Raw genomic sequence first — 18,568 nt, forward strand, 5'->3', positions numbered from 1 at the left:
TGCAGGCAGTAGTCAGCAGCCTGTGGTTTGTGTTTTGATGTGGACAGTGACTCAGTGTTTCCACAGTGGGATCTGCCAAACAAGAGGCCTCCCACAACACTGCTTCTGTCAGCGTTCCAGACTTAATCACACTCAATCGGAGCAGCTGGCAGCCAGTCGGTTTTAAATGGATGCGATGAGAGAGAGTCGATGCCGACTCCCAAAGTCTCTGCTCGTTACAGCTGGGTAGGAACTTATCTGTCTGTGATCTGCAAAACGAGTGCATCTCTGAACCCTCCGTGTGTTTGAAGAATCTAATTGGACAACTGCAGATTGCCGGTGTCCACTAACCGCTCTGCCACACAGCTCTTTTTTCCTACAAGCTTGGCAAGCACCTTTCAGTTCAGTCATCTGTCTGACTGCAATTTATGAGGGCTCAAATGTTTATGAGCGCAACAATCAAGTTAAAAAGAAAAAAGGTTAGATTAACATACATTTTTCAGTCAAATATCCCCTTTATCCGACTGGAAATTAAAACTAGTGAGAAGAACATCTGTCAAATAACTAATGTTGATTAAGTGAATTCAATTATCAAGCAGCTAAACTTGAGCTGCACATAAAGCCGTCTTAGGTTCTACAAACCAATGACTTGGCTCCCAACCCAAGCAGACTTTTATTACCTGTCCAAAGGTTGCTCTGACTTGAGTTAAGGTCAGAAACAACTCAAAGTGTGGCCATAACAAGGATAACATAAACTGAGCTGGGATCTATTGGCGAGACCACACTGCTGTGGTCCCAGGCTAAAAGAGCCGACGCACATAAACAGAGTCCAGAGAGGTGCGTAGCAGGTGTGCGTCTTTGGAAAGCCTTTCACCCCAGAACTCTGCCAAGAACAGCAAAGAGGTTTCAGAAAAGTCTATAAAAAGCAGGCAAAAAGCAGAACTCCACAAAGGTAAAAAAAAAAAAAAAAAACTCAAACCAAACGAAAGACTTTGATGTGTCAATCATCTGTGCTCAGTTCTGATGAATCCAAGGACAGATTCACAAAAGCCTGGAAAATGTTAATCATTTTGTTTATTTTAACAATTAATTTCCTCCCACACAAACAAGTAAGACGTCGAAAGCGTGTGGTACGTCAGAGTCCTTATATAGAGCTGCAAAACCCGCCGTCAATATCACACCTCAGGGGAGAAGGTGTGCACTACACCAACCTTCGGCTGTTCTTGACATTTTCCGGTTCACGCGCAAAACAAAGAAACAGACCCAAGTTCAAAATAAGACAGTACATCAGCTCTTTGTACAGCTTGTTCCCTGGTGTGTTAGCAGTGCCTGGTTACAGTAAGGCATGCTGCTGCTGCTGCTGCTGCTGACTCCAGCCCAGTCTCTGAGGGAATAACAGGGAAGAGCCGATGAACCCAACATGCTGCCTAAGCTCCACTGAACACACCACACATGGGAAACATGTTTTATGGCAGTGGCAACCGGCAGAATTTAAAAGTCTAAAGGTTTTAAAATGCAGGAAGAGAGACCACACGAACCACGCTGAAACAGCCACTTCTCACTAAGACAGAGCAGGAAGAAAGGGTGACCCTGGGGTGGAAACACAATAACACTGAACTATAAAAACTAAATAAGAGAAAAACAAAAACAAAGTCAAGTCTAACAAAATGCTTTTTTTTTTTTCTTTTACAGTGTTTTCTTATGAAATGTGTTTTTGGTCTTCTCTCCCTCTGACACGTCCTAATTTTTGGTTTCGTCAGATTTTCGCCGCCGTTATTGTTCTTGGGTTCACTGGAACATTGGCCCTCATTTATCAAACTTGCGTAAGACGAAAAACGTGCGTAGGTCGTGTGTACGTTCTTTTCTGCGCAAAGGTTGGCATTTATCAAATCCATCGTGAGCGCAGGAAAGATGAAATCGCCACGACAGGTCTGAGGCCGTGTACGCACTTTTCCATTTTGACTTGCGGTGACTGCAATACAGCAGCGTCACTAGTGCGTGCTCAGGAGTCGCAACAAATCCCTAGGTTAAAATTACAGACTTATCACTTTAAAGAAGGCCCATGTTTTATTTGACTTCAACATAAATATAAACATAAACGCAAATTAAATAAATTAAACAAGTACAACTCCGTAATTGGAAGAGTGATGGCTCATTATTCAACCGCGCACCCTCACACCGAACAGGAGAGGCGCTTTAACACTGCGCATTCGCGCACGCGTGCCACTGTGGAGAGGTGTATAGGGCTCCTAAAGCTGGATCTGTCTCTCGGCTGCGGGGGGAACCCTATCCGCCCGAAAAGGTATGCAATATTATTATTGCATGCGGGGATTTCCATAACATTGCCCCAAAAAATGGAGTGCCATTTTCAGATGTACATCCAGAGGACCCCGCACCCAGAGATCCCCACCACCAGCCTGCACAGCCAAGAGCGCTCAGGAGGAGAGAGGAACTTATTCAGCGATTCTGACTTTCGGTAAGCATTCTGTTATTCAAGGAAAAAAGATAGGAGAACAACGATTTCTTTCAGCATTTATTCTGTGACTTCAGTGTTTCATTTATGTCTTTCAATGTACTGTCGATAGATTGCATGGTGTGTGTTAAAGCCATCATCCACTTCACGATCTCTGTTTGTCTTTCTAGGACCCCTGTGGTCAACACGGCTGGCCGGTGTGACGCTGCAGACCGGGGGGCAGAGGCAGGCAGACGCTTCGGATGTTGACGGGCCGCGTATTCGTTGCGCGGGTCAGGTTGCCCGGATGCCACTTCGGATTCATCTGTGAATGAAAAATATTAGTTTGATTAGGAACCTCATTTGTGTTGAATATTAAAGCAACTGTTTTATTTAAACGTCTTGGGTGTGCAGTCATTCTTACCATTCTCGAGCTCTAGCATGGGCGCATCAGTGTCAAGTTTCCCTGGCACGCCTGATGAGGACGTAGCTCCAATCACGCCAGCCACCCTCTCCTCCAAGGCACTCAAATCCAAACCTGGATCCCCCCCCCCCCCCCCCCGTTTGTGACATGCTGCGTCGGAGAGCTGCAACCTTTTTTGTGGCCAATTTCATATCGGACCACTTCTTCCTTATCTTATTGGAGTAAAAGTAAAACATCGTTCAATTTTAGATTTAATTTAATCTGGAGTTTATCACATTTTATTGACCATCACAGTAGGGGAAAATACATAACTCGTCCGGTCTGCGATTTACATCACCAACGCTGTTGACAGCCGTCCCAGCTGTCAACGCTGTTGGCAGCGTTTCTTTGCCGCCTTTCGTCTTTCCATGTCGCAAATTCTAGAGGTGCGGCCTTTTGTAGAAGGCGTGGTTAGGATCATTACGATGGATTTCAGCCACCGGATTTATCAACAGCCGCTCCGTCTTACGATGGGATTGGTGTGGTACGCATGTTCTGTAAATCTCACTTGAGCCTCTGCGTACGACGAGTTCTCCGCTCATATCTACGATGCTTTCTACGACGGCTTGATAAATGAGGGCCATTGTGTTCCCTACTTTTGATTGTGTTTTCTGAAACCTCCCTTTCTCTCATTGCTGCAGTTTTGCATTTCTTTCGTTGCCTTTTCGGGTTTGGTGTTGCATTACAGTGAATTGCTTGAATTGGTTCTATACCATGGGTGTGCTTTCCAAAATCTCACATTTTCTGACTTATTTCAGGTTTTAATAGTGTGTTTTCTGAGGAGGTAAAGCCTTTTCCGACCCATTTTTGAGTTTTCTTGCTGCGTTTTGTAAGCTACTGCGTATTGTGAGAAGAGCCACTGTGAGGAACAGATCATTGTTACCTCGTGAACCTTGGAAAGTGGCTTCAAATGTCATTTGGGACAGAGCGTGATGAGAACAGTTAGTTTTTTTCCCTTCTACAAGCAGGTAGAAGAAAGAAGCATCAATAATAAATAAATAAACCCACAACGTGTTAACAGTGTTTCCTGCAGCGCATTATAGTTAAGGCGGCCGCCTTAGCAAACTCGCACTGCCGCCTTGCCAACGTTCCCAAAAAAAATTATTGCACACTGGTGTTAATAATGTGTTTAGTTACCGATGAATTCTAAGTTGTGATGAAGAGGTCCACCCCAGGTAAGTTACACAAGCGTTTGTCTACTTTAGGCAGGAAAAGAGTCAGTTAGGCGTGATGTTAATTTGAAGAGCCCCAGACCACCAGCATGTGCAGCAGCAGATAGATGGCTGCTGTTTCAGTTTGTGGGAGATGAAAAAAGCCTCGGGAATGATTGTTTGAACAATCAACAATCTGACTTGTGGGCGATCATGTGGATTTGAGGCATGTCAGAAATTCAGGTTGGCAGTTTCACGGTACAATTTTCATCACCGCTGCCAAAAAAAACAAAACAGTTTTAATCACAGTGAGCCTGTTACAATATCAGTGCAGGACTGTTATTTTACACACAGTGGCTAAATCTGTTGTCTTAACACCAGCGTTGGACAAAAATGATCGTATTCACAGAAAAATAGAAAGACGCGACCGTCTGCATCTTTCACACATCTGCATCTCAATTCAACTGCCCTACGTTGTTATGTGGGTTGAAAAGCCTGGCCCCGTGAGATGCTCAAAGAAAATCAGAACAGCACAAACAAGCACAGAACTGGAAGCACCTCCTGCTCTCCTTTTCTGACACACATTCCAGACTCATTCTGCAAGATCGTAAAACTGCCTAAAGAGGAACACTGTGGCGACAGGTTTGTACGCGGGTGGCTGTTTGGCCTACTTCTGCTCATGGAGACTGAGAACATAAAAATAGTGTCAAGAAGGATTTTGAGTACCACACCCACAAAGCTAAAACGTGTGTGGAGCGGGAATAAAATCAGAGCTTTGATCGGAAAGTCATTCATAATAGTAAGTCTTCCAGTGAGTAACTTCTGTACCCCAACTCAAAATGACCATGTGTCAGAAAGAATAAATAATACAGGGAAAATATTTTCAATTAATAAAATAGGTCAACACTAACTAAAAGCAGCCCTTTTATCAAGCGAGTTATTCTTTAACTCGCCCTTAATTCCAAAGATATCTTTATCTTTAGTCAAGTCAGTTGCTTCCTGATGTGGCATGTCACCACTTCATGGTAACAGAAACACATCTGACAAAATTAACGTCAGGCCTGACATCGAGCTGCAGTTTTTAGCCAGAGCCTTAAAACACTCGAGCTGGCAAAATAACACTGCTATCAAGTGATATCAAAGTCATCTGTGAAAGACAAAAAAGCAAGTAAGTGATGCACTGATAATCACGATGACAGGGTAGTACTGTCACTGCCTGACTGAGCTATGGAAGGTTAGTCCATCTGCGACCTTCATCTGCATTCCCTACAAACTGAGCAGGTCAGAGCCGATGATATCTGCCATTTCACACCAGCTGTCATGTGTGGAATGTAGCTCCGCTTTCCACCTCGCACACACACGGTGACATGCAACGCTGTTTGCACATGCATGCAGAGGCAAATAATGTGCGTGCTGACGTGTTTACATTCAAACAATACCCAGCGTAGACAAAGCCTGGCTGTTGCTGTGGACCGCTGTGTGAATGAGGGACTTCAAGACAGACTTTGAAAAGCCAAGCCATTAGCAACTAGTGGTTTAAACACGGGTTTAAAATCAAATGTGTTCAGTTGAACTGTGGATTATGCAGGATTAGGACAGTGAAGACGAGCTACAATGAGTTTACTGCGTAACAAGAATCATCTGACTAAAGAGAGCCGACTAAAAATTCTGTAGATGTGATTTACAATCCATTTCAGACCAAATAATAAACTGTGGTTTCAAGCAAATGCAGGCTTCATGTCTTATTTAAGTACGCACAAAAAGTTCTGCCTTCTTGTTTTGGAAAGAGACGCGTCAGCCTGGTGCCGTTTCTCAGAAACCAACAGCTCACAAAGAGACGACGCATATCCTGCTCACAAAACCCCCACCCAGTATCTTACTCTAACTCCCTGGACACAGGCCTTTCAGCTCAGTCAGGAGGGACCTTTATTGGATCCACAAGTAGAGCTTTCAGTGTGCCGGGTTAGGGGAAGGTTGTGTTTATTCAACTATTTATTCAGAAACGCACACAAACACACCGTCTTCCGTATGCTTTCCCCTCTCATACGGAGTACCTTATATCCATTGAACTGCAGATTCTCTTTTTCTCCCCATCTGTGCAGGTCTTTTTCGTCACATTATGGTCTGTTGATGTTGTAACTGCTGTGGCCGTGTTTTGAGTTTGGGAGCACGAGTTGCTATGGAGTGTGAAGTTGAGCTGCGTTCGCATCGTGCTGGAGAAAATAAGCTCTGGCTTGAGAATGTTTGCACCCAACTGCTCTGGGTTTGAAGCGTCCAAATGTGTTGCACGTAAGGTCAACTTAGCTGAAGGCTCACCATCAATACGGATCCAAAGGCTGTTCGCATTTTCTCTCTAAAAGGGGAACATTTCATGTCTAACCAGTGAAAGATAACAATTAAACCCACCTAATTAATCATCACCTATACTAACTGATGCGCCGTAGGTATGTGCTCCTCCCATGGTGACAGCTGTTTGATGCGAGCGTTGTAGCTGTCGACTAAACACTCGTCACACGAGGCCATCGTTCACCGGAGACACACAGGTATAGCGTTTGCTTGTTATTCGTCTCTGAACTCGATCATATCAGCTCATATTAACTGACTTTCTGACCACAGACTTATAAAGCCAGCATATGGGCCAAACATTTTTTTTTAAATCTATATAGCAGTCATTCACACTGTAGAGACGACCTTCAGCCGCCAACAAGGACTAACAATTTTAGCAGTTCATCTCTTCGATATTAAGTTGATAAATGGCTCAGTGTAATTGATTTTTGAGGAGTGTTGTTTCTTAATTGGTTTCTGAGGCTTTACATTACTTGGTTTGATGTTGGCTCCATATTGACTGATAGCAGTTCATGCTACTGCATAAGATGACAACTCTCCATTAGGGCCGTCGATTTTTCTCGGGAGGTTCAAAAACATCTTCAAACGCAGTGCTCGTGGTTCAGACCACAAGCTGCGCAGACCGTTAGAAGCACTTTGCCTTGTAAGAGGGCACCTTAGCGTGAGCTCGACCTAAAGGAAAACGAAGCCAATGTTGCTGATGTTTTTCTTTCGTTACGTTGCAAGAACAATAGAGGAATCTGGTGAGCAAAGCCATCCCGAGAGGAGAATCACGACACCAGACAACATTTTGCATTTTACACGGTGAATGACGAAGAGAATGCGAAGATACGTCACGTCCCGTTTTATTCTAGCATGGGAGCACCACCTTGTGAATAATGCACTCTCACTGTCTCCATGTTTTTAATGAGTCACTGTATTGATGATAAAGACATGTTTTCAGATTGAAACTCATTCATTTCTTCCTATCTTTTACTTCCAGTGGGCAGATTTGTTTAACATTTGGTTATGAAGATTAGAAATGGACCGATATGTGATCTTAGACGCTGATCCTGAGAATAGAATCATTATCCTGAAGTTCAGAAGAATTCGGGGCCTCTACATACAAAGACAGCCTGAGAGCAGGTGAGAATACAATATGACGTCAACTCTATAATTCACTATAGCAACAAACAAAGATGAGACCGTTTGCATGCTTTGCTTTACTTTACAAAGTCAACAATGCAATGACTCACCTGCTAGTTTGTCACCCAAGTGAGGCAGCAGAGATACCACATAACAGCAAGTGAAAGTCTGACACTGTTAACCACAGCAGAGTCTTGTCAAAATGACAAGAGAGCAAGATTTATATGCAAAGATATGCTGCCCATCGGAAGTCGTTGCTTTTGACTGAACTGGAGCCAGTTGTGCCCTGTGAACACATAACTGTTCGTGTTGCAGAAAGCATCTACTACACACTGGATGAATCTGGCAACTGTGGGTAACTGTAACTCAAAATAAACCGCAGTTTCATTTCACTGAGACCAACGTGCTCGGCTCCTGGAACATGGTCACAGCCGAGAGCTGAACCTCCTGTAGCTCACATTTTGCTGCATTGCAAAACAGAAAGCAACTCTTTTGGCCAATTTGACGCATTAGTCACTGCACACTTTCAGGGTCAACTTGCGTTTTGTCACCAGGAGCCTGTAGCAACGCATCCTCACGTTCAGCACATAACTTTTCATCTAAGTCAACTCTGAAATGGATTTCTGAAAGAGCACCTTGATGATGACTCATCTCCTGTGTCAACCGTTCTGCCTTAAAGGTGTAAATTACTCTTTCCAAATGGGCTGTAGCTTCATTTAAACCTTTCCTAACTACTAGATCATTTCTTTCACATAACATCTTTGCCACAGTCACCTTCTCTAAATATTTCACGAGGTCATCATTCTTTGGTAAATCGGGACTTTTCCGTCACATTTACATCTCCTCTCACTTTTCTACTGGCTTGCACACAAAAGGGGGTAATTGGTGTATTTTACAACTTTAAATCCATCTGTTTGTTGTTGTTTTCCACCACAGCTCTAATGATATGTGTTCTCTGGTTAGTCAGCTAGCAGCTGTGTCATGTGGTTCAATGTATGCCACACAGCAGGAAGTGTCCCCAGTACAGTTTCACATCAGCAGATGCCGAAACCTCAAGTCCTCCAACATTGTGAGAAACTCGAACAATGTTTTCAACTGCAAAAACCAAGCTTAAAACTGTTTGTTTTTTTCTTTCTCATACTTTAAGTGTCAATAATGTATACATTGCTCTCTATATATTATGCTGTTGATGGCTAAGTGGCTTCCAACGCGAGCGTCTGTTTGTACGTCCGTGTTTTTGGTTACATTGTAAGAGAAGGACTTCTATTTTCCCAGACAGTCAAAGACACATGCAGAACAGGAAGTTACTGTTGTAACGTCTTTGTACTGGTTTCAATATGAAAACTTTGATCATATAGAGTTCCAAAACGACACAGGTAAAAGCGTAGAGAAGGCCTCTTGCACCATCAGTCAATTAGTAGTTCTGAAATTCGTCTGAATCTCCCGTGGTTTGAGAATGACAAGCACGCCGTGCTACAGGTGTGGCCCAAAATGTCAAATTCCGCTCTCCAATCACAGTCCATTCAGGGGAATTCCTTTTTCTACCACAGTGCTGTAAGCAAAACAAAATACCGTGAGAATGTCTTTGGTGTTTTACACGTAGTTACCACAGCCAGTAGCTACAGGTAGCTAGGTCTCAGGGAAATTAGCTGGAATGTGAGACTAATAAGATGCACCAACTGAAATTTCCCGTTTTATAATCGCGAGTGCCAGACACTTGTTTATCACCTTTACTTTTGAACTCCTACCAGTGTCTTCATCACTGGAGGGATATTTTAGGTAAAGTTGAAGACAAAAGTCAAAGGAAGGAAGGAGGCAGAAAGATTGAGCTGTGCGTGAAACTTGACGCATTCTCACGGGTTTACAAAGCTGCGGGTTCTCAAACGGAAAGAACCACAGGTCTGTCAGCTGTTGTTTCCCCCCGTCCTCTGTGACCCAGATCTTCCCACTCGAGCAGTCGATATTTGCCTCCCAACAGAAAAGGAGTTTGTTTTCTGACTTCGGTGTCTTTTAAAACAGGAGCACTGGTGTCGTACAAGATTTATGTTGAGCCCAACTATATTCGACAGAGTTAACTTTAAAAACGGATCTGTGGTTGTGCCAGGCCTTCGAGCCCTGATGCAGGTGTCACCAGCTGATAGAACTTAATGTGACCTGTGCATCATTTCCAGAATACGTCAGATACGGTGACACTTTTAAAGAGCTGAGTGACTGTGAAATGAAACACCCCTACCAATGCCAATGTTTGACCTAGGAACACCAGAGGCCAAAAAACACTTTGACACTTAAGTTGCACCTGAAAATCAAACATTTTCAACATCTTTCAGCATTTAATCAGAAAAGAAAAATCTAGAATTTTAGCCTTCCATGTGTCCATGTTTGAATTACAGTAAATAACCAACGCTGCCTTAAGGCGGAGTTACAGTTGACGCGTCGCTCATGGCGCTGGTGGCCCTTGACGTCAAAATGACGTTTCAGGCCTGGCGTTTGCCTTGAAAAGACGGCGCAGCGCGTTGTAGTGCACCAGTTGATTTTTGTAACTTGGCTGCGCCGAGAACGACAAACCGGGTGGACCAACGTGAGACCAGGCTCAGTCAGGAGGTGCGTTTGTACAGGCACCTGTATAAAACAGTGAAACAGCACAGGGACCACGTAAACTCCCAAAACTGGTGGACAGAGATGGGCAGAACTTTGGGGAAAGAGGGAGAGTTCTGCAAGAATGTGTGGAAGAAGCTACGGGACAGATACGTGAAGGCAAAGAAGAGGGCAGAGACTCGAAGTGGTGATGCCGGGGGCTTCAGACCATCACCTCTTTTAACTGAATTAAAAAATTTAAATGATCCAGATACTGCAGCAGCATCATTGACAGTATTCCTGCTCTTGACAGTGGCATTGTTTTCTTCTCGACTTTCGTGGTTGTAGAGTAGCGGTAACCTTCACATAGCAGCGCCACCTCTGTGACGGAGAAAATTGCAACTACTGGCACATCGACTTGCGCCACCATAAATAGCCGGCACAAAATCGTGACGTCATCAACACCGCTAGCGCTAGCCGACGCGTGAAGGTTACCTCTAACTACTCTACGACGAAACTTAAGAAAACAATGCCCCCGTCAAGAGCAGGAATACTGTCATCAATGATAGTGCTGCAGTATCTGGAAGATGAAATGCTTAGAAACTAGTGTATTGTGTTACCCTTTCTTTGTTTGTTTGTTTGTTAGTGTGCTTCAATGGACACACTTGGGAATTATCGTTACCTTTCAGGATGCAACAATAATAATAGGCTAATAGATCGTTTTTATATAGCGCTTAATCAGGGTGTATACAGGTATAAACAAGTTAAATTTAAGACTTTTAAGACCTTTTAATACCACTTCTAAATGAAATTTAAGACCAAACGTACGATGGAAATACCAAGTATTTCCAAGTAAACACACTGACAGTATGGTAAAATGACAAATGACGGTTGAGTTTAAGAACATCGACTAAATGTGTGTCATGCGAAAGGATCACAAAAATGTCATCACTGTCCTAAATTAAATTATTACAATATTTTCAGAACATTTAAGTCCCATGAACAAATGCTTATAAAATCAAGTAAATATATTTTTTAAAAAAAATACTGTTCTTTTAGAGCAAAAAGAAAAATACACAAATATTTAAGACCCATGCAATCTGAATTTAAGACAATTTAATACTTTTTAAGGTCTTATTTTCAGGAAAATTGATTTACAACTTTTTAAGGACCCGCGGCTACCCTGTTAATACTCAAAGCCGCTTCCAGTGAATGAAACAACAGCAAATTCCTAACGACATCATTTATTTACAAATAATTGCACAAAGTATTTTACATGACACAACCGTCAGCCGTGAGCCTGTTTTAGAGTTGTTCCATCTGGTTTGTCGTTCTCAGCGCGTGCAGAGTTACAAAATTCGACTGGTGCACGATGACGCGCCGCCCTTTCATGGCGCGGGCCAGGCCTGAAACGTCCTTTTGACGCCACGGGCCGCCCGCGCCGTGAGCAACGCGTCAACTATAAATCCAGCTTTAGTGCCCCATCAAAAATGAATCAGACGACACGTAAACAAACATCCGCCGCAATCATCTGTGAGTCAGCTTATTTCCATAGTGGCCAGTAGCCATCAGCATGGAAGATACAGATATACAAGAAGTTATGATAAAAGTACCAAAAAAAAAAAAAAAAAAATCTTTAATTCACAGAATGGCTTGCATTCAGCAGACAGCTCCTTCTCTAATCTCGGCTGAAACACATTTCTGAACAAGCACTCCAAGAATACAGCAGCGACCACACACTGGTCTGCTTCTCCTCCTCTGCTCCGTTCCCGTGAATGCTTGCTCAGAAAGCAACAAGTCACCACTTAAGTCTGTGTTTCACTCCCTCTTCCTCACTTGCGCTTACCCTTGGGAGCCTGTGGCTTTGTGATGGCTGGAATTCCCATAAACGTCCAATGTGTACTGGGCGCAGCCAAAACCACCATAAATCACACAGATGGGACTTGTTGTCCGTTACCACCAGGGCGTCTGGATGGTAATGGGAAAGGTGGGCCGGGAGGGAAGAGCTGGCCCGGAAAACCAAAGAACATGGGAAAGGTTGATGAAGCATTAAACCTGCTGTGGGATGGATGAACCACCGGGCCCAACATCCGCGTCTGCAATTTTCCAAGAAATCAACCCGACACTCTCACTGGCTTAAAACTCTGCTTGTAACCAGCCCGAAGGGTTTCCAACTTGGTGAGCTTAGAACTGCATCTTTTTTCTTTTTTTTTTTTCATGACGATGTGGTCCTACTGGCCTCATTAGGTGAAGACCTCCATCAGGCTCTCCAGTTGAGTGTGAAGCTTCTGGGGTGAGAATTAGCACCTGCAAATCTGAGCCCATGGTCCTCAGTTGGAAAGCAGTGGATTTCCTGCTCCGGGTAGGGAATGAGTCATGCCTCAATCGGAGGAGTTTAAGTACACCAGATCAGGACTGTCAGGTGGATTGGAGCTGTCGTGGTGTGTTCCGGTGAAGAGAGAGCTGAGCTGAAAGGCGAAGCTGACCGTTTACCAGTCAATCTACGACCCCTCGGCTGAGTCAACGAGCTGTGAGCAGTGACCAAAAGAATGAGACTGGAAATGAGCTTCCTCCAAAGGGTGGCTGGGCTCACCTTTAGCGACGGGAGTTCTGAAGCATCTTCAGTTTACCATCATTTTTGACAGCTTTAATATCAGAAAAGACAACACTGGAACCAGGAAAATAAGGTCCGGCTCACCAAACGCTGATTACTGTTAAATGCATTTTTCTTTCCAGCTTGTTGTATGTTGATGCTGTAAAAATGTGATTTGCTAAAGCAAGTTTTCATGAAGATCTGGACTGTTATAATAGGATAGCCTGCCCTTTTTGGTGGGGGTAAATGGTGAGGAAAGGACCTATACACATTTGCCCATTAGCCCCAAAGAAAGTTTCCCTAACGGCCCGTACACACTGTGACTCTCAGCTGTCTCAGATTAATGATGAACAGCCTGAAAGAATGGTGGTGATACCTTTGATCACGACTAAAAACAGTAGTCCTGCAGTAAATAGGACAGTGAAAGAGGTTTAGAAACCTCTGTTGTGAAGACCTTGCAACCAAAGATGGACAGGAACTGATTTCTCACTGTGCCTTGAGACATTTCGCGGGAGCATGCAAAACTGAATGTGTTCGTCATTGATCAAGCATAGCCGATTTCATAATGAGGCTATATCAGTGACTAATTCTGATGACTTGAATAGAAGTTGTGCAATTTTGCCTCAAAAATTTATTTGATTTCACACAATGAAAAAGCCACTGAACACATCGGCAGTCACTTTTCCACATCCTTTAGGGCTGTGAAAAGTCCCTTAAGGTCAGTTTCAGAATCTAACTGGAGTACTTCATCACTTGAACATATCCAACAGGCCAGAGCTGAGCAGGAAGTACACACATCTGTGTCTAAAAAGTCAGACTACCGTACTCCTGAGCAGGTTCAGACTCATTTCACAGAACTAAAAATGAAACGTAAATCGTTTGTGTTGAGGCTAAGCATGACGAAACATGCTAAAAAAACATTTTAAAAGACACAAGAAGAAGAGGAGATCTGCAACACTGACGTGCACCACAGTGACATTAAGCCACTTAGGCCTTGGATGGCGTTTAATGGAGAATCGGGTTCTGGATCTCACCGTTTGTCACCAGTGTGGAGAGAACTTGTTGCATTCTTTGTTCTAATCACATCAAGGCAAAACATAATGAGTCACTTTTCACACAGTAGTTCTGTGGGTTTTGAAAGGTGTGTGTTCTCACAGGGGAATGGGTAAATGGTTTTTGTCTGTCGGTATGCGATAATGGCTGAGAGCTACATTCACACTGTTAATGTCAGTCTGTTCAAGTAACCGTGGCCATCAGGCTCAAGCTGCAACATGGCTTTGTTTTAATTGCACTGAAAGTACCTTCCATGAATTCCAGGTGTTGCACAATATTACCTTTTTAGCATCCTGTGTAACAATAACAGGCATTGATAAGCAATACAGTAGCTTACTGCGTACAAGTACAAAGAACAAGTGTGGATAGCTCTACTTTGTCTTCCATACAGTTATATTATAACATATGCTGGTTAAAGGAAAGGCACTGTGTGTAAAGTATGACAGAAACTGGATCAAGTGCCAGCTATGCCATTAATACAGTGCCAGCTCTATATGACTGTGTCATATATTTGTGGACTAAACATGGTTGTTTTGGTTTGCACAAAAACCTTCTGTAAAGGTCTAAAAGAGCCTTTCACCCTGGCAAACAAACAGACAGAGGATCTGAGCCCTAAGAGGGGGAACTTTTAAAACCAGTCGAGCGAAACTGAAAGGCTGACTTTCTTAAAAAACATTTTTCCTGATAGACCTTTGAAGGGTGCTGGCTCTTGGAAACCGCTACCAGCAGCTGAACATGGAGGGGAGTACAGCAGGAGCTATTTTTGGGCAAAGAGCGTAACTAAAGCAGTGACAAGCCAGCTGTGTTTCCACAGCTTCATGAAGGGAGGAGGCAGAGGGGAGGAGGTATGGGAAAGCAGCAATGGTCTACTTTTACTGGCGTCACTCAACCTAAAGGACATACTGCCTGCTCCTGTGTTAATGCATCTGAACGCTGATGGCATGTTTAGTTTCATTCAATTTTATTTTATTAATATGGGGCCCAGGAAGTGGGGCAACCAGAAGGGTTTTCCTTTACATAACCATGTCCAAGACTGAACACAAAAGTCTGTCCTGGTCCTGTAAAGGTGACTCAAATTAGTTTGTCAAACAATGACCAGGTACACCTGGCATCCACTCAAAGACGCGGATGGATAAACCTCTGTTTAGGCACTACATTCAAATCTGAAACTTTCCCCATTTGAGTGTTATTTCTATACGGCATACACTGTTAACTGATATTAAAAAAAAAAAAGTTTCAAAACTGTCCCAAAACCTAGCATTCGACTCTTTGTTGTTGTTTTGGTTTAAAGACTGTTAATTATGTACATCTTGTACTAATCAAATTAGCATGTGACTGTGCTGATAAGTTGTAATTCGATGTACAATTCAAACCACAAGCAACTCATTGTTGACCAACTTCTGTCAAACTCCACCACAGGCGAGCTGAGTAGAGTTTTACCACGCCGAAGTGAAGCAAATGCCTAAATTTTGGCCAACATTAGCAAGGCAATGCTAATAAAGACACGATAGATTTGTTTACCTCTGCCGTCCGCAGCGAGGGCGGCTTCTTCAAAGCCAGTTTAAAAGAAGTTTCCGTGGCTCCGGTCATTTTCATCACTTCGACTCAAACCCAAGTCAGGACTTTTTACTCCTTATAATCTCGCTTTCACGTCTCCTAGCTGCTCTTTAGCCGACAGGGAGTGAACACCTTCACATCCCCGTGGATGTTGTGCTCGCACAGCCAAGCATGGATGGAGTTTATTCCAAACGAACCGGCCGGGAACTCCTTCTTCTTCTCCTGTAAAGGAAAAAAAAAAAAAAAACTTCCAACTAGCTCCCCGTTACTGTGCGTCCGAAAAATTCCAAAACCGGCTAAAGTTTGACAGAAAGTTAAATATGTAGGACCCGCTGGATTGATTCGGGCACATATTTGTCAAAAGAAATATCCACTTCGGTAGTCAGCGTCAGACAGATCCAGGAGTTCAGATTTTTCAGATCCCTCCTCCCGCAGAGCTCGAGCTCAGAGGTGACGACATCTGTCCGCCGCCCGGACACGCTGCTGCGTTCAAAACTACAGGAAATAAGTCATTTTAAGTTAGTTTTGACACATGGATGCCTTCACTGGTAGCTACAGATCGTGCGATTTAATGCATTTAATTTCCATTAAACTGTTTGTGGACAAAATGCAAAAATGTATAGGTAACTTGGGGTACCAAACTCGTCTATATACATAAAATGTAACAGCAACACGTATTTTAGAAAGCACGAGATAGCCAGCCAAACGCATCTCAAAACACAAAAGAAATAACATCTCCAATCCCGAAATGTAAAAAAAAAAAAAGTTTTTAGTTTGAATGAATATCGCACCACAGGGAAATCGCAAATAAAGCCAAAGAAATGGACACCATATTCATTGAGTATAAACTATACGCGCACCACCTTGACTTCAAACTAGTTTTAAAAGCTTAAAAATCACGAATTCCTTTGGGAATCGATTATACGGCCCGATAAAGGAGAACTTCAATGCATCGGATTGTCTCATCTCTGACTGGCATTAACATTCATATTACCCTAATGCCAATAAATGCATCAACTCGCTAAACCAAGCCTGGTATAGTGGAGGTCTTCTTTAGGACTCTTTATTGCACTATTTTAAATGTTTACAAGTTTATTTATTTAACAAAGGGACAGCATATATTACTAGGATTTAAAACAAAATGCAAAATATACAAGATTGTAGCCATAAGGCTAATTTCCATCTTTAGTCCCTTGACAGGTTTGATGTTCCTTAAAAAAGAAATAAAAAAACAAGTATTGCACACAATTGTAAAATTAAAAAGTCAAAGATATCTCACTCATTTTAAAGTAAATAATACAAAATACAAATACAAAGTTCAATACAACAATAAGTTAAGAACAACTGTCAGTACCAACTATATAGAATTATGTTGACAGTATTGTTTATCCAGTAGCCATGATTTTACCTGTTTACTAAATTCTCTATTTGTGCTGGGAATTATGTTCCAGGTGTGAGAGACTCTGTGGGAGAATACAACCTGACTAAAAGCGCTCTTCCTAAATGGGACAGAGCAATCACCCCTGGAACTGGCTCTGGTAACCCTGTTTGTGCTTTTTGTAATAAATTTCTGTAGAGGAGGAGGGGCCAGGCCATGAAGAAGTTTGTAAAGTAAAACTGAATCATTATATTTAACATTAGTTTAACATGAGAGGAGCAAGCTATGATACAAGGACAAGGCTTAACAGACGTATTCCGATTTGTCTTGACTTGGATTAAGCTCGACTTGACAACCACTCATTTCGTTGAAGGAATGTTCCTCAAATAGCGTAAAGAAAGTAGATCTACAGTCGTCATTGGACACATCCATAGTTGCTCTCAGCAACGACACTCCTTCCTTACTTTATCTATTGCATAGCTGTGGTTTGTATGTTTTCGGTTCATTTTGCCTCCTGCAGCCGCAAAAATGAGGGTGGGGTGAAGTCACTCCGTCTCAGGGTGGTGAATTAAAATATGGGTAAAATGTGGTTGCCAGATGTTGACCACTGCAGTGAAAGCCGCCACCCGTCTGAACAAAAGTGCCTTTCTTCTGCCAGGTCTGTTGGGAAGAACGTACTTTAGAGCTGTGACCATAATGGCATGTGTGGGTGGGCAGTTAGCTCATCTGGGGGGGCAGAAAACAATACCTGAAAAAAAAAAAAAAAAAAATCGGTGGAAAACCACTACTACAACTTCAAGCATAATAATCATAATAATAAAAATAATAATAATAATAATAATAATAATAGTAATAATTCAATTCGGTAATGAAAATATGGTCACACTAGCATAAATCATGACCGTCAATTTTAATTTTCAATTTTAATTAACATGCTCCACATTCTCCATTGAGGGTTTAAATTCAAGTAGATACTTAGGGCAAGACATCCTCCAGCTTTTTATTACCTTCATTAAGTCTACATTTCAGATCATTATATACACCAAAAACATCCGAAAATGTGAAAATCGCCTTTTTTTTCAGCAGCAAGGGGTTAAGGTTATGGAGGGGGGGTGGGGGGGGACACACGATAACAAAAAAAAAATAAAGCTATAAACTTTGCAGATATATGTTTTTTTTTTTAAATCCCTACCTGCATTTATTCTATCAATACAAGACACAAACAGATAATAAATTGTGGCCTTTTTTCTGGACAGTTTTCTTTGGATGGACAGGGCATTTCTCAGGGGGGCAGGACCTGTTCCTGGGGGGGCAGTGCCCCCCCAGCCCCCCCATAGCCATGCCCCTGACGTACTCTCAGTTTTAACACGAGGCGGTTATACACGAATGTTGGTATTACACTAGATCAGTTATTTATCGGTGAATATCTATATATGGAAAAGAACAAATTGAGAGAAAAGAAGAAAAGGGAAGAAACAACCACCTCTGTGGGTTTACTAGAAAGCGTAAAAGCAGTGCACATAATGAGACGATCATGGGATAGTCCTTTGTGTGGGAAAAGAGGAAACCACAGCAACTAATCAGCTTGTAAAGAAAGAGAGGCAGCTAGAGATTCTCCAGTGACTCAAAGCTCTGTGGTCTGTTTGTAATGTTGCTTAGGTGTCTTCTGCACAGGCACAAACCAAGGTATGTGGTCCCCTTTTCTCTACAGGAATACCCACGTGTACAAGCTCACTACAGGGGAATCGCAGTCGGGCTTTTCCTTCACCCCATCTTGCCAACTGGATCCGAATCGTCTCTCTTGGATCCCTTTGGGTTTCAGCTCTGTGAAGTATATTCCATATTCACACATCCCCCCAAGTTCTTTCCCCATTTGACAAGAAACGACGAGAGAACA

The 18,568-nt window shown here is 42.8% G+C and overlaps 1 protein-coding gene across 8 annotated transcripts in view; it reads right to left on the minus strand.

Moving 5' to 3' along the window:
- Nucleotides 1–15,727, minus strand: part of rapgef6 (Rap guanine nucleotide exchange factor (GEF) 6) — a 134,415-nt gene extending 118,688 nt beyond the window's left edge. For all 8 annotated transcript variants that reach the window (XM_075486666.1, XM_075486664.1, XM_075486665.1 and 5 more), the window contains exon 1: nucleotides 15,258–15,727. In XM_075486666.1, the coding sequence (XP_075342781.1) occupies nucleotides 15,258–15,332 (75 nt within the window). In that variant the 5' untranslated portion in view covers nucleotides 15,333–15,727. The remainder of the gene's footprint in view (nucleotides 1–15,257) is intronic.
- Nucleotides 15,728–18,568: the final 2,841 nt, after the last annotated feature.

The sequence above is a fragment of the Odontesthes bonariensis genome, chromosome 16, assembly GCF_027942865.1.
Source record: "Odontesthes bonariensis isolate fOdoBon6 chromosome 16, fOdoBon6.hap1, whole genome shotgun sequence".
NCBI lineage: Eukaryota > Metazoa > Chordata > Actinopteri > Atheriniformes > Atherinopsidae > Odontesthes > Odontesthes bonariensis.